This window comes from Phoca vitulina, unplaced genomic scaffold (assembly GCF_004348235.1).
Source record: "Phoca vitulina isolate PV1807 unplaced genomic scaffold, GSC_HSeal_1.0 scaffold23, whole genome shotgun sequence".
Lineage (NCBI taxonomy): Eukaryota > Metazoa > Chordata > Mammalia > Carnivora > Phocidae > Phoca > Phoca vitulina.
Window position 1 is genome coordinate 14,959,773 of NW_022589726.1, and position 16,441 is coordinate 14,976,213.

Sequence of the window (16,441 nt, forward strand, 5' to 3'; positions counted from 1 at the left end):
TTTTTTGGCCCTCCTGCCACCTTGAGGAATCCATACTCTTGGCAGAGTGTCAGCAGCAGGGAAGTCTCAGCCCCACCTGCTCTACCTCTGTCCCCCTACTCAGGGTGTCCCCCTCCCACAGGATGGACATAGCCTGGGGGAGTTAATGCCCCTCTCCACTGAAGATACCTAATGCCAGAACAGACGTGAATGGGGACGACCAGCCAGACCCATTAGCCTGAGGAGCCAACTCACAGACCTTGGCTAAAGGACATGTCTATAATCAGACACAGAGGACACAGAAACCAGCTACTGGGGCGCCTGGGTGGCTCAATCAGTTAAGCGTCTGCCTTCAGCTCAGGTCATGATCTCAGAGTCCTGGGATCAAGCCCCTGTGTTGGGCTCCCTGCTCAGTGGGCAGTCTGATTCTCCCTCTCCCTCTGTGCCTCCCCCCTACTTGTGTGCTCTCTCTCTCTGTCAAATAAATAAAACCTAAAAAAAGAAAGAAAGAAGAAAGAAAGAAAGAAAAACCAGTTGTTGAGTTGTCTTGAAACCTTGAAGTCCATTGATTATTTCTGCCTCAAAATAAAAGTTGAAAAGTTTACTTAGGTCTGGTGATTGGAACCGTGGCCTTGGGGAGCAGTGGGGTGTGAGTCCATGAGAGGAGTCGTCAGGTGCCTTCACAGAGATCAAGGGAGCAATGGGATAACCTGGGTGGGATTTCAAGAGGGGAGTGAGATCACCCCCTTCCTTCCACAGAAGTGGGGGCTAATGTTTCCTTTCCAGGATTTATCAAGTAATGTGGGGTCACAGGAAACCCAAGGATGGACAGACAGGAGAAGTTGCTGAAGCACTGGCAGGCCCTAGTCCTTTCCCAGGGACATCAAGCCTGCCCCCTCAGCAGCATCCTCTCTGTAGCCCTCTGTTCTCCCCTCCTCTAGATTTATGTCCCCAACTGCGGCCATCCCCAACTCCCCCAGCCCAGATCCCCCTTCCCACATCCTCCAGTGGAGGACAGTAAGAGTCACTTCTGGACCCCAGTCTTCTGTTCTCTGCTAACTTTGTTGAGCACCTACTGTGTGCCAGGCAGGAATTCCCTTAATTGCCCAGTGCTTCCTGAGACCGTGACTCTCTATGTCTCCACTATTCTGATGATGTTCTGAGCATGGACTGAACAGAGGAAGCATTTGCAGAGAGTGATGCAGATTCCTGGGCTGAGGACAAACTGCGAGCTGCCTCATCTGGTATCTTAGTTTTCTTCCCTCACTTTCAAGGCTATGGAGCCTTTAGGGGGATCTGATACTGTAGAATGACACCAATGTTCTTGGTGAAAACAGCGAGGTCAGATGTTGCTGTGTCATTCATTCTCACCCATGTAGTAGGTGCTGGAAATGGCCTGGAGGAGCTGATGGCCCCTCTCTGCTGAAGATATTAGTGAATAGAGGTGTGGATGGTGTTCAACCACCAGCCCAACCCTTCAGCCTCAGGTACTCAGCAGGGAGACTTGTCATCTGAGAGTGGGGCATTTCTAGCCCTAGGAAAAGAGCCCTTGTCTGTGGTTCCCATTCCCCACTGCATAACCTGCTTTTTGTAGCTGTTGGGAGTTTGAACCCAGGGGAACACTGCCTTGACCATCAGTCAGCAGAGAGGCCCATGAAATGGTGAGTCAGGCCCAGTCCTGTGTTGGGGTAGTTCCAAGTCATCCTTTTCTAAATCCAGAGACAACCCCTGGATGTCACCTGTCTTCTCAAGGACTGGGATACTCCTGGGACTGCTCAGCACTTGAGTGACATTGTCTGACTTCCCCTAGACAAGATTTCCCTGTTCACTTACCCAGGAGGCAGAGTTTGGACATACCTCCCAGACTGAGTGTAGGTGTTGTGCCTTGGGCTGGGTGGGCCGTAGGTAAGGTTTGCCTCCGCCACTCCCCACCTCTCTCTCACACAAGGTTTGGATCTGCACCCCAGGGGTGTGCCCATGATCTGACCTCTCACTCCCACCACACTTGTTATAGAATGGCCAAGCTCTCTGGTCTTTCCTGAGGCAACACCTGTGTTATTTGATTCTGAAGCTTACCAACCTTGGTAGATAGTGGAGCATAGAGATGCATCCTTGTCTCTTCACCTTAGGAAATCTGTGGCTTCATTTCTATCAGACCCTTTGGACAGGGAAGGTGTGGGTGGCTGGCCCTCAGTCCCTCAGGATGAGCTGGTGGCCAGGCTCATCTTGGGGAATGGTGTCTCTAGAGGTTTATTCCAAGAGCCACCATAGACCCCAACATCCTTCTGTCCCTGCATCTGAAGGTCCTAGGTGTGGCTCCTCTGTCTCATCTCCTTACTTCTTTTGCTTTACCAGCTTCCCTCCTAACTTCTCTGAGTTCTTTGCCCCATTTCCTGGAATCTCTCCCTCCTCTCCACATCCTGACTCTGAGAATTTTCCAAGTCTCTGACTCTAGTCTTTTGCTTTTCCCATATGTCATCCCTTCTCAGAACCAAGATTTGGCCCCAGGCCCTTCCTGCAGCTGCCCAGGGAACTCATGACCAGTCCTCATTATCTGGCTGGACCTCATCTCAGTAACGTTCATATCATAACTCTCTATCTCCTGCCTTCCTTCCCTATGCCCAAAGCGTCCTCACCCCTGACTTTTCTTGCCACTTGTGGTTCTACCTGTTATCAGCCCCATACGTTAGAATCCCCTTGACTGGCGCATGCAGGAAGATGGTGGGCTTGGAGTCCTGAGAGCTGTGGGTCACCCTGCTCTGCTCCCATCCACGTTGTAGCTCCCGAGATCATGGGGCAGTGGCGCGTTCGTTCACAGGCCGGCCTAGGCAGCGGCGCCACCGAGCAGGCTGCGGGCCCAGTTCGTGCTCAGCCTCCAGGACCCGGCGCACTGGGGGCAGCACCTGGCCCTAGCGGGAGAAGGCGGGAGAGCTCGCGGGGTGCGAGGCGAGGGACCGCCGGCTGGGCAGTATGAGTCAGCAGCGGTGTGTATGTGTCCATGAGAAAAGCTCTAAAAGTGAAGAGACCTCGTTTTGATGTATCTCTGGTTTATTTAACTCGAAAATTTATGGATCTTGTCAGATCTGCTCCTGGGGGTATTCTCAACTTAAACAAGGTTGCCACAAAACTGGGAGTGCGGGAATGAAGAGTGTATGACATCACCAATGTCTTAGATGGAATCGATCTGGTTGCAAAAAAGTCTAAGAACCATATTCGATGGATAGGATCTGATCTTAGCAATTTTGGAGCAGTGCCCCAACAGAAGAAGCTGCAGGAGGAACTTTCTGACTTATCAGCAATGGAAGATACTTTGGATGAGTTAATTAAGGATTGTGCTCAGCAGTTGTTTGAGTTAACAGATGACAAAGAAAATAAAAGCTATCCTCTAACTCTGTCCTTTTTAAAAAAATATTTTATTTAAATTCAATTTCATTAACTTATACTGTATCATTAGTTTCAGAGGTAGAATTTAGTGATTCATCGGTTGCATACAACACTCAGTGCTCATTATATCAAGTGCCTCCTTAATGCCCATCCCCCAATTTCCCCATTCCCCCTACCCACCTCCTCTCCAACAACCCTCTTTGTTAACTCTGTCCTTTTCTTTAAAAAATTTCTCCTTCCAAAGCAGGTTATTTTAAATAGTAGGGTCAGCTTGGGGATTTAATTAATATATTCAAAATACAAAATCAGACCTTTAGAAGTTTTAAAAGCAAGTAAAGGTTTAATCGTGTAACCTCAGACGTACACAAATAATTGCCTTTTGCTTGTTTGTATGCTGTTTGTTCAAGTTAAATGCTGCCTCATGACCATGTACCAACATCCATGTTTGCATTTAAAATAAAAATAGTGCCCCCTCCAAAAAAAGAATCCCCTTGACTCCTGGTCTCCCCTACCTCTGTACCTCCAATTAGCCACTGGGTCAGTTGACTTCATAATCCCTTCCTTCCACTGTTACACACCCCCTCCAGGCTTCTCAGCTCACCAGATTACCTAGTGCGTGCCTAGTCGTAGAGGTGGAAGGAAATGCCCACTGGAGTGCCCTGCCCCGGGGGAGCTGATATGTCTCCTGTCCTTAACTTTGTGCATTTGCCTGGTCACTGAGTGAAGAGAGCTTGGCCTGCCTGGAGTGCGGTGGGGCTCTTCGTTGGTATCACCTCCCAAGGACCCAGGCCTGGAGCCTCTCCTCTCTCCATTTTCAGAAACAGCCTCCCTGCAGGAGGGCCCTGCTGTCTCTGGCCTCAGGACCTTGGAGGCACACTACCCTCTGGGAGACCCTTTGTTTTTCTTCATCTCTCATAAAGGAGATTCACCTAAGGGCAGAGAATTCCAAAGAGCTAGTAACCTGAAACACTTCTTTTGGGGTTGGGGGGGCACAAAACCAATTTTGTTTGTTTTACTTTAATGACTGTGTCTTAATTTTTTCCCCTGAAAATAAAAATTCAGTTTATTGACATGTCGGCTCTCATGACAAATGATTTTGATCCCCGGGCCAGAGGTGGGGATTTCCAGGGAGGCTCTCTGGGCTGAGTCCTCCTTTCTCACCTGCACTGCTCAGACCACACAAGATGAGCCACCTCTCAGCATCAACATCACCAACAAGGTCTTTCCCATCCTTGGCAGCTTCACCCATCAGGGCTGGGGGAGAGCGAGAGGCAGCCACCAGGACTGTCTGAGATCACAAAGCTTCAGGTTGGACTTGAATTTCTTGCATCTAGGCTAATTGGTGTGTTGATGTATCCACCTATAGAAATTATAAAGTGGCTCACCCAGGAGCCCTGGGTCTGTTGCCAGCGGTGGAAGAGAGGAGAGCGCTTCTCAGTGGGTTCCAACAGACTGCCAGGTGGGGCTCAGAGGACCAGCCTCTCCCACTGTCTCCTGAGCCCAATCTTCTTGGCCATCACCTTCCCCCTGCTCTATGGCGGCTATCACCGATCTCTCCTTTATGTATCGCTGGTTCAAGAACTGCAATCTGGTCCGCAACCTCTCAGACAAGTACGTCTTCATCACGGGCTGTGACTCGGGCTTCGGGAACCTGCTGGCCAGGCAACTGGTTGATCGGGGCATGCGGGTGCTGGCTGCTTGCTTCACTGAGGAGGGGGCCCAGAAGCTTCAGCAGGATACCTCTTATCGGCTGCAGACCACCCTGTTGGATGTCACCAAGACCGAGAGCATACAGGCAGCGACCCAGTGGGTGAGGGACCAAGTGGGCGAGCAAGGTGGGGCAAATTGCATTCTTTGGCTTTCTCAGTGTCTCCTTCTCTCTTTCTCCCCCAGGCATCTGACAGTGATCAGGGACACTGTTGTTCAGATGCGGTGGGAGAGGTGATGGAGAGAAGGGGGCTGGGGCTCTGGCTCAGTGGGATTGGAAGCCATTGTGTGGTTTGGTCTATTCACATGAAGGCGTGATTTCCCAAGGAAGTTTTCTCTGCCAGAAACTCAGAGGGGTGGGGGGAGATTGCCATAGGATGCGGGAGAAGGAAGATGTGTTCTGTATGTACAAAACCTCTAAAGATGGAATTGCCTCTCTGGGACTTGGGTAGTCCTAACCATCAACTCCTATAGAAATATAAGCGCATTTCTTATTGGGATCGGGCTGGGGGGAGGGGAAAGGGAACACGAGGTTGGACTCCCTGAGTGGGGATGTTTGCTCTCCTTGACTGTGTCAGGCTAGAAGGCAGGGGAGAGAGAGATCTGTCCTCTTCCTCACATCATGGAGGATATTGGGTTGACCTCAGGTTAAGTGCTGACATCAGAGTGACCACTCCTTTTGGGAAAAGAGACTGTGGGCTGACTGGGCGGGGCTGCCCAGGAAGCTTCCTGCACGCAGGGCATGGGACAGGAACAGGAGGAACAGGATGGTTCTGTTGTGGAACAGCAGGCTGAGGGAAGTCCTGACTCCTAAGGGGACTAGTCTGGGGGCCCCACAACAGGTGGGGGCCAGACAGCCCTGGGGCCCAGGAGGAGCCAAACAGTAACGCCCTGCTTTATTTCTCTCCTTAGCATTTACCACTATCCAATATACAATATGTTTTACTTATTTTTCTTATTTATTGTCTGTTTTCCCTTGCTAGAATAAAGCTTCCAGGGTGGGGCCGGGGGGGAGGGGCTTTTGGTCTCTTTTCCTTATGTATCCTTAGTACCCAGGCCGTGTCTGGCATCTAGTAAGGTGCTCAGTAAATTTTTGTTGAATGAACTAATTGATGAATAATTCAGTGAGAGTCAGTCTCTCTTCAATAGGCTGCCTTGCCCAGTGCCCTACATTCAGCCTTGAGCCACTTGTGTTCATGAGTCACTGGATGTATTAGGTTCCTGTTCCTGCTGTAATAAATTAAAGCAGTAACTTAGTGACTTAAAACAACACAAATTTAGGGGTGCCTGGATGGTTCAGTCAGTTAAGCATCTGCCTTTGGCTCAGGTCATGATCCCGGGGTCCTAGATCAAGCCCCGCCCCAGTCGGGCTCCCTGCTCAACAAGGAGCTTGCTTCTCCCTCTGCCTCTCCCTCCCCCTGCTCATGCTTGCTCTCTCTCTCAAATAAGTGAATAAAATCTTTAAAAAAAAATAAAACAACACAAATTTATTATCTTATAGTTTTGGAGGTCAGAAGTCCAAAATGGGTCTCACTGAGCTAAAATCAAGGTGTCAACAGAGCTGTGTTGCTTCTGGAGGCTCTAGGGGACAATCCCTTTCATTCCCTCTCCCAGTTTCTAGAGGTTTCCTGCATTTCTTAGCTCATGACCTGGTTCCTCCATCTTCAAGACCAGCAAGGTAGGGCCAAGTCCTTTTCACACTGCTGTCTCTCTGGTTCTGTCGTCTGCCTTCTTCTACCACTTAAAAAACCGCTATGATTATATTGGGCTCACCAGGCTAGTCCAGGGTAATCTTCCCATTTTAAGGTCAGCTGATTAACAATTTGAATTCCATCTGCTATCTTAATTCCTTTTTCCCACGTAACTCACCGTGTTCACAGGTTCTGGGGATTAGTATGGGGCCATCTTTAGGGGGCCATTATTCTGCCTACCGCATTGGGCAACATCCTTGGTCTAAGAAGCACTGGGAAGGTGGGGGGCAGGGTTCCTGGCATGCTTTCTTGTTGCCCCTGAGAGACTCTGGACATGACAGGTTGGCACAGCCTTAAAGCTATTCACGCTGCTCTGACGGTTCTCTAGTTGCTCTGTGCAGGAAAAAAAATGAAGGTAGTCCTGGTTTGCCAGCAGGCAGAGCTGTTTGCCAGGGTGATCACAGGTCGTGGCGAGTGTGTGTCCCTTCTCCACAGACAGAGACCCCTTGGGTTTGATAGTCTTTGGGTCTCAGGAGCCTCATTTCCTCCTCTGGAAGAAAATAGAGTTTCGTCTGGCTGGGAAGGTTCGAGTTCTGCCAGCCAGCTGATCTCTGGGGTCTCTCCAGTTAGAGGAAGGCAGGAAGATATGGTGGGGGCATGGCCTGTGTGTGGATCCCAGACCTAGGAGGAGGGGTGGACCAAGAATGGTGTTTACATCCAGACCTGCCATTGGAAGAGAGTGGAATTGTGCTGGGAGGAGTATCTTGTGGCTGCAGGGGTCAAGGTGAGCTGGTGGGATGAGGGGAGGGGAAGGGAAGGGAAGGAGCCAGGACAGTGGGGTTTATGGAATCTTTGAATGAAAGAGCTGGAAAGTGTCCTTAGGTATCATTTAGAGACGGAACATGTTTTTAGCATCAAACATCCTCCTTCAAGTGGAATTTCACTTGGAAGCTCAACATGTAAAACAAATGAAAGTCAAGCCTCCCCTGCATCTTCCTCCCTGAGCGGGTGCTGGGGTTCAGCCTGAAAGAGTCTCAGGATTGCAAACCACAGGCTGGAAGCAACTGTTCTGTCCAGTTGATGAAAGACCTAAGGCTCAGAGATAGGAAATGACTTGTCCAAAGCTGGATGCAGAACTAGAATTGAACTAGAGGCTAGAACTTGAGGCTCTTCAAGCATGGGCCCCTGCAGAGTTGAATGACAATACTTAGCATTATTTCTCTCCATTTATACCAACTCAAATTAAATATCTGAAAGAGAGCCCCTATTACATTTTTTTCAGGATTGTTTTACTTAAATGTGTTACATATTTACTTACGGATATCATTAATGTCCTCTCTGGTTTGTGAGCTCCTTGAGGGATAAGTCTCTGTCTTGTTCATTTTATGTCTCTAGCACCTTCCTCTGTAACTGACAGAGAATAGATAATGGATGGATGAATGGATGAACGTGTGAATGAATGGACTGAGTTTGGTAATGTGCAAAATGGAGTTGGTTTCTTACACTTGGGTGAATAGAGAGGGGGACGCATGAGAGATGAAGGACTTCAACCATTATTTCATTGGTATGAAAATGATATCTCTTCTCCCAGAGCTAACAGCTTAGGTGTTATTAGCTAAGGCCTGGGTTGTAGCTGGTACAGGGTCCCAGCTAGCACAGTGACAGACTTAGTGAGTCAGAAAAAGGGCCCCTTTAGGAAAACTAATTAGTAAAAGGCATATCTTCCTCTGGGCCGTCATAGCTCCCCACCTCCCGCCACCAGCCAGGCCATCTTATGCCTTGGCAGCCCTGGGCTGGTGGGTGGTGGACTCTGACGCTTTTCCAGAGATGCTAATGATTTCTGTGTGCTTCTCTCTCCCTCCATCACACCCCTAGGCCTCTGGGCCCTGGTGAACAATGCTGGTGTAGGCCTGCCCAGTGGACCCAATGAATGGCTGACGAAGGAGGACTTTGTGAAGGTGATCAATGTGAACCTGGTGGGACTGATTGAAGTGACCCTCCATATGCTGCCCCTGGTCAAAAAAGCTCGGGGCAGGGTTGTCAACATGTCCAGCTCTGGTGGTCGTGTGGCTGTCATCGGTGGTGGCTACTGCGTCTCCAAGTTTGGTGTCGAGGCCTTCTCTGACAGCATCAGGTGACTGGGTCCCCGTGCCAAACCGCTCTGGGTGGGAATCCTGCGGGTTTCACCTCAGGAAGAGAGGGCTAGGGAGGACGGCATGTGGGCAGGGGCGTTCCAGAGGCGGGGAGCTAACACAGCAGCAGGAAGAAGGCTAGTCCTTGGGGGCCTTCCCCAAGGACCAGGAGAAGAGGGGTGCTGATAGGAGGCTGTCTTCCTGCCTTCCCTTGAGCTGTCCCAAAGTGAGCGAAACTATGTTTGGGCTTACGGGAGTAAGAGGGAGAGTCTCTCAAGCAGACAGAGAAGTCTGGGGGCAGACATGCCCATGGGAGACCCTCAGAGGAGGATTCAGGCCTTGCCCAGACCCCTCACTCTCTTTGCCATGGGGTTGTTGGGTGTGGGGCTGAGTGAGAGGAACCTGGTAGGAGGCAGGGCTTTGGTCTAGATTCTCTGTTGACTTCTTTCCTTCTGGGTTTGCCTAATGCAAATTGCTTGGGAAAGGGCTGAGGCCCTTATTTGCATGAAGGCAGTGCCAGTCTGGTACAGGGGTTGGGGAGCACCTCTAGGTTCCTGGGGAGATAAACTCCTGTAGCGGGGTCAGAAGTGACTCTCCCTGATGATTCTTCGTCATCTCGGGGCCCCAGACTGAGTCTTTCTTCTTTCCCAGGCGTGAGCTCCACTATTTTGGGGTGAAAGTCAGCATCATTGAGCCGGGGAACTATCGAACATCCATCCTGGGCAAGGAGGGCATGGTGTCCCGCATGCGAAGGCTGTGGGAGCAGCTGCCTCAGGAGACCCGGGATAGCTATGGGGAGGAGTACTTCCGCAACTGTGAGTTCTCTGGGAGGGAGAGGGGGTCTCTGAGAGGAACAGCGAGATCTTGGGGATCACTGACTCATTTTCGTTGCAGAAATAATGGGATGGAGGCTCAGAGGGGTTATGGACCCAAGGCCACACAACTAGTGGCAGGGCTGGGATCTGAGAATAGAGACCAAGGGGGCCACTGCTCAGAGTGGCAGAACGACAGGCTTTGTGGGGAGAGGAGTGTTAGGGGAGATGCTGCCCACTCCTGGCACCTGGCATACATTATTCTGTAGGCAAACAGGTGAAAATGCACTGACATGAGTACAGAGAAGTTATTTGGAGCACAGCTGCTTCACTGCAGTAGGAAACAAATAGGGGGTTCATTGGAGTTGGGGGTGAAGGGTACTTAAACTACGCTGTCCTGCCCTCATCAACTGCTCACCAGGGTCTTGCCCAGAGGAGGTGAATTCCTTGTCTTCCTAGACCATCCCCAAAGTTGGGCCAGCTATTGTTCTTCTGTTTTTCAAGTTTCAATCCCTTATTGACAAGTCTGACTCTCAGGCACCATTTCCTCCAGAGTTCTTATGGCTCTCATTGAAGTAGGGGTCCCAGTGACCTGCCAGAGTCCTGGGGCAAAGGTGCACATCAGGGCCCCGTAAGTGTACCATGTGGCTTGTCTCCTATTTGTGTGGTAAGCTTCGGCAGACTTGGACCACTCAGATGTCTTGCACCCATCCTCATATCCTCATACCTGTGCACACGACGTGAACAGAATAGCCCCTCACATTTGTTAGAGCCTTACAACATACCTGTCTGTGCCTTAGATCATTTGACCCCCCACAGTGGCCTCATGACCAAGGCAAGGGCCTTTTTTTAAAAAAAAGTATCGGGGCACCTGGGTGGCTCAGTCATTAAACGTCCGCCTTCAGCTCAGGTATGATCCCGGGGTCCTGGGATCAAGCCCTGCATCAGGCTCCCTGCTCAGCAAGGAGCCTGCTTCTCCCTCTCCCACTCCCCCTGCTTGTGTTCCCTCTCTCGCTGTGTCTCTCTCTGTCAAATAAATAAATAAAATCTTTTTTTTTAAAGATCTTATTTATTTATTTATTTCAGAGAGAGAGAGAGTGTGTGCACATGCAAGCATGGGGGGCAGGGGCAGAGGGAGACGCAGACACCCCGCTGGGCAGGGAGCTCCACCCTAGGATTCCAAGATCATGATCATGACTTGAGCCGAAGGCAGATGCTTAACCGACTGAGCCACCTAGGTGCCCCTGTTACTATTTTTTAATAACATCTTTTTTTTCTTGCATGCTTTTGTAGAAAATTTGGGAACTCTAGGACCTATCTAGGAGAAAAAAAGAGCCTCCAGTGACTAGGAATCCCACCAACCAGATAGTATTTTTACTTATTTTCTTCCCATTTTTCCCATGCACTTATATATACTTGTTTTCTATTCTGTCTTCCCCACTGTCTACCCTGCTATTATTCATCTTTATTATTCTCCAGAGCAGGTATTATTATCCTCATTTTACAGATGATGGAAGTTTAAGCTCAAAATCACACAACTAATAAGTGGCAGAACTGGGCACAGTTCTTCTAATTGCTAATTCAACACCAATTGTTGAATTCGGGAAGAGAAATAAGATTATTTACAGGGTGTTTGCCTAAGGGACAACCTGGAGGGTGTGGTAGATCTGCCTGAAATGTTGGATCAGGGATCTGATGGAAAGGGAGTTTGGAGAGAATTCAGAAGAAACCATCTCTTACGAAGAGTAACAGAGCCTTTGACTTTCCTTCCCTCTTGTACCTTCAAACAGATACTGACAAGTTAAAAAACATGATGCAGTTGGCAGAGCCAAGGATCAGCGAGGTCACCAACAGCATGGAGCATGCCATTGTTTCCCGGAGCCCCCGAATCCGTTATAACCCTGGCCTGGATGCCAAACTCCTCTACATTCCATTGGCTAAGTTACCCACCCCTGTGACGGATTTCATCCTGAGCCGGTACCTTCCAAAGCCAGCAGACAGTGTCTGAGCTGGGGAAGTCTAGGGTGATCAGTGGAGTGTGGAAGAGGGAGGGGGGTGGGAAAAGAGACTGTAGGGTCACAAGAGGTGGTATCAGACATTCTGGGGGACACTTTGCTTGGCTGACACCCACTGCTGGAGAACTTATGGATAACTTCTAGCAGAAGACAAGTGCCTCTTCCCACTCACTGGGGACTCACAGAAACCTGAAGTGGCCTTTGCAGGTGCAAAGACCTACAGCATGGCCCCAAGAACATCTGTCACTCATTCAGGATATGGCTTTTTCTGGACCTGGAAATGTCAATGGGAGGAAACCGAGCTTCTGCTGAATCATGAGCCTCTCTCAGTTATCATTACCACTGGGAAATACTGCAGGATAATCGGGCCCACAGAAGCATCTCAACCACTTTCCTACTGGGTCTCTAAATATGCATTAACCTCGTTCCCACAACCCATTATTTGAAATATGTAGTAGAGCAGACAGGGAGTGCAAGATTATATCAGGTAAAAGTTTATGATATTTTCTTTCTATATAAATCTCTCTGTTCATAGGTGATTGGGATCCACATAAAATAACATTCATTTATTTCATCACCATTGATTAATCTTTTTCAAATATTTATTGAGTGTCTACAACATACCAGGCACTATGTAAGTGCTGGAAGGTTGTAAAGATGATTAAATCATGGTCTTGGTTTTTTTTATTGTTTATCTTGTGGTTCTGTTTTTTAGCATAATATCTAGTAGCAGAGATAGGACAAACAGTGATACAAGAAACAGAAATCAGAAAATCACATTTTTAGAGCTAGGAGGAACCCGGAGGCCATCCAATCCAGTAGTTCCCAAACTGTGCATTGTAATCACCTGGTTAATTAAAAACATAGATTCCTGGCCTCAATGTTAGATTATCTGATTCAGTGGCTTGAGATGGGGCCCAGAAATCTGTGCTTGTGACAAGGCGATGAGTCCGATGTCTGTGGGTGCTTGAGAACCACGTTAGCTCCCCAGTAGTACTGAGCTCTCAGAGGAGTAAGTGACCTGCCCAAGGCCTCCCAGCGTGATGGCCAAGACAAAACTCAGGTGTTCAGATTCCCAGAGTTAATAGTTATAGAGAATACTTTTTTGACATTAGTAACATTGTCAAATAAGCCATGAAACTAAATTAAAAAAAAAAAACACCTTAAATTTCTAAGTCATGTGAAGTTCTATTGAAAAGACTTTTTTTTTTTGATCTTGAGGAATGGTTATGTAATAAAGGTCAAATGTGAATTTTTTAAATTAAAATGTCTTTATTTGTATCTCTTCAACATCCGACTGAACTTGAAAATAGCCAGAATGAATACTTAATTACCTCTGCAAAGACCCCTTTTCCAAATAAGGTCACATTCACAGGTTCCAGGAATTAGGATGTAGACATAGCTTTTGGGGGGTTACTGTACAACCCACTAAGTCTGTTATTTGCAGCACTTTTATTCCTGACACCAAATTGTGTATCAGGTAGGATGCATTGAATAGCAAGTGACAGAAAAGCCAATCACATTGGCTTTAACAATAAAGAAAGAGGACAGGACTCAATGGCTGAATAATGGCATCGAGGCTGCAGGTTCTTTCTACTTTGCTCTGCCATCTAGTTTTGGCTTTATCCCACTTATCTTTATTGTTTCTTCCTCCAACCTTAATATTTTTAGAGAAATTACTGGAATTGGGGAAAGAAACAAAAGAGAATGTGACTTGTGGGTGCACATAGTGTCTCAGAGAAGCAGGCCCTTTTCCCCAAGACAAGGAGATTCACTCTGGCTGATAAGAGAAGAGAATGAGGTTTGGCTCTTCCAGAGGAGGAAGGACCATTCACTTTGTGGAAGCACCTAGGGGAGGTGGCAAGACTCAAAAGAGTGCCAGCTGCATTGTGTGTTTAGGTAGATGAGACCCTGGGCGACTTCATATAAGACACCTGTGTCCCACCATAGCAGGAAGGCAGTAGAGATTCACCAGATATAAAGAGCATGTAGACTGGAATGGCAGACATTTAAGAGGTAACCTATGCAGATAGAAGACTTGATTTTTTGCTCTAAGGGCTATCCCCCTATCACCACCCTATCATTAACAGTTAAGGTGTTTGTTTGCTTTTTTTAAATTTGTGGACTGAGATTCAAATCTGCTCCAATATTACAGTTTAGTTTCTTTCATATTAGGATTATAACTTTTCTTGTATAGCTTTTGTACTTTCCTGAAGTTTTAAATTGCCTTTTCTTATTCACTTACTCAGCCTCTTGATCAAATTATGTCCACACGTTTTTTGTTTTGTTTTGTTTTTATTTCAAGCAGGGAAGTAATATGATCTGATTTAAATTTTGAAAAGCGGCTCTGTGGAGACTGAAATGAGGGAGCAATGGTGGAAGCAAAGGGACCATTGCATAATCCAAGCAAGCAATAATGGTACTTTAGGTTAGAGTGGTGGTAGTGGGGATGATGAGAGTGGATGAAATCAGGTTATAATTTGGAGACAGAACCATTGAAGGATTTTAACCAGTTACTCTGTCAAAAAAAGACTTTATTGTGCTCCTACTATGTGCCAGGTGTAGTTCTAGATGCTGGAGTTAGAGTAGTAGACAAGACTCCTCCAAGCAGTTTATATTCTGATGGGGTGGAGGTGTTGGGCAATAGACAAACAAAAAAAAAATTAATGAAATAATTTTATATATTGATAAATGCCATTAAGCAGAGAAAATTTAGTAATGTAATAGAAGACCAGGGAGGTTGTTTACCTTTTTTTTTTAAACCAATGTTATTGAGGTAAAATTTATATTAAACAAAATGCATCTTTTAACTATAAAGTTTGATGAGTTTTGACTTATAAATATACCTGTGCAACCATCATTAGTCAAGATATAGGACATTTCTCTCATCCCAAAAAGCTACCTGGTGCCTCTTTGCAGTTGATCTTCCCTCTTTTCAATAACATTGGTTTCTGCCCAGGTTCCAGACAACCACTGATGTGCTTGGTGTCTCTACAGATCTGTTTTGAGGCTACTTATTTTTTTTTTCATTTCTTTTTTAAAAATTTTTATTTATATTCATTTTAGTTAACATATGCTGTATTATTAGTTTTAGGGGTAGAATTTAGTGATTCATCAGTTGCATATAACACCCAGTGCTCATTACATCAAGTGTCCTCCTTCATAATGCCCATCACCAGGGCGCCTGGGTGGCTCAGTTGGTTAAGCGTCTGCCTTCAGCTCAGGTTGTGATCTTGGAGTCCTCGGATGGAGCCCTGCATCAGGCTCCCTGCTCAGGCGGCAGTCTGCTTCTCCCTCTCCCTCTGCTCCTCCCCCAGCTCATGTTTTCTCTCTTGCTCATTCTCCTTCTCAAATAAATAAATTAAATCTTAAAAAAAAAAATAATGTCCATCACCCAGTTACTGCATCCCCCCCACCCCCACCCCCAACTTGTTTCCTATAGTTAAGAGTCTCTTATGGTGTGCCTCCCTCTGTTTTTATATTTTCTTTTTCTTTTCCTTCCCGTATGTTCATCTGTTTTGTTTCTTAAATTCCACATACGAGTGAAATCTTATTGTATTTGTCTTTCTCTGACTTCTTTCTCTTTTTTTTGAGAGAGAGAGTATGAGAGAGAGAGCACGAGAGGGGGGAGGGTCAGAGAGAGATGCAGACTCTGTGCTGAGCAGGGAGCCCAATGTGGGGCTCGATCCTGGGACTCCAGTATCATGACCTGAGCCAAAGGCAGATGCTCAACCAACTGAGCCACCCAGGCTCCCCTTCTCTGGCTTACTTCACTTAGCATAATATCCTCTAGTTCCATTCACATCATTGCAAATGGTAAGATTTATTTTTTTTAAGATTTTATTTATTTATTTGAGAGGGGGGAGGCATGAGAGAGAGAGCACAAGCAGGAAGAGGGGCAGAGGGAAAAGCAGACTTCCTGCTGAGCAGGGAGTCCTATTCAGGGCTCTATCCCAGGACCCCGGCATCATGATCTGAACTGAAGGGAGACACTTAACTGACCGAGCCACTGCAAATGGCAAAATTTCTTTTTTTTTTTTTTTTAGAATAACAAAAAATATTTTACTAAAACATAAGATTTACAGACAAGCCATACAAAATAGTCACAAGCTTTTTCTTGAAGGAAGGATTCTACACTTGACAACAAAGTCACAATGTTATTAGTGAGGGCTGTGATGTTTGTTTAATGTTCCCATTTTGGTTCAGACAATCAAGCTTGTCCATCTACAGCATCTAAATAAAGTTAGACTTGGCTAGAGAGCATATTCTAAAGAACGGGTTAGCTGCTTTTAACCAATTCAATTAGATCACCATAAAAAGGGGGAAAGGAGCCCATAAAATTAAAATAAAACTACCTCTCCCCCTCAAAAAAAGTAATAAAGAAAAACAAGCACACCCCTGCAGCTAACCCTGACAACTACCTTCATTCACAGTGCTTTATACTCAAACCATGAGGGGGGAAATGAATAAAAGCAGAGAAGGGCCACTGCTTTTAAACGTTTCACAACAATCCAGATGTACTTCTAGCCTCTGCTCATGCTTTACAACAGTGAATCAGGACAAGACATAGATTTGCTAATGTGCATTTAATCACCAAAGGACTGAAGAGGTCTGGGCCTTTATTCTATGATGTTTCTAAGACTGTGTCCATTAAATGCAAACAAAAAAGCAAGAAGTCTTGGCAGAACAGAAGTGATGCACAATTGATGATCAGATCAATT

General features: G+C 46.9%; 1 protein-coding gene and 1 pseudogene across 1 annotated transcript; both read left to right on the top strand.

Annotated features, from left to right (window-relative positions):
• The first annotated feature begins 2,974 nt into the window (after window positions 1-2,974).
• On the top strand, window positions 2,975-4,296 carry LOC116642587 (annotated as a pseudogene).
• Window positions 4,297-4,897: 601 nt separating this feature from the next.
• SDR9C7 (short chain dehydrogenase/reductase family 9C member 7) lies at window positions 4,898-11,713 on the top strand. The gene is made up of 4 exons (XM_032420948.1): window positions 4,898-5,198; window positions 8,637-8,895; window positions 9,545-9,708; window positions 11,496-11,713. The coding sequence occupies exons 1-4, from the start codon at window positions 4,898-4,900 to the stop codon at window positions 11,711-11,713; spliced, it is 942 nt and encodes a 313-aa protein (XP_032276839.1).
• The last annotated feature ends 4,728 nt before the right edge of the window (window positions 11,714-16,441 follow it).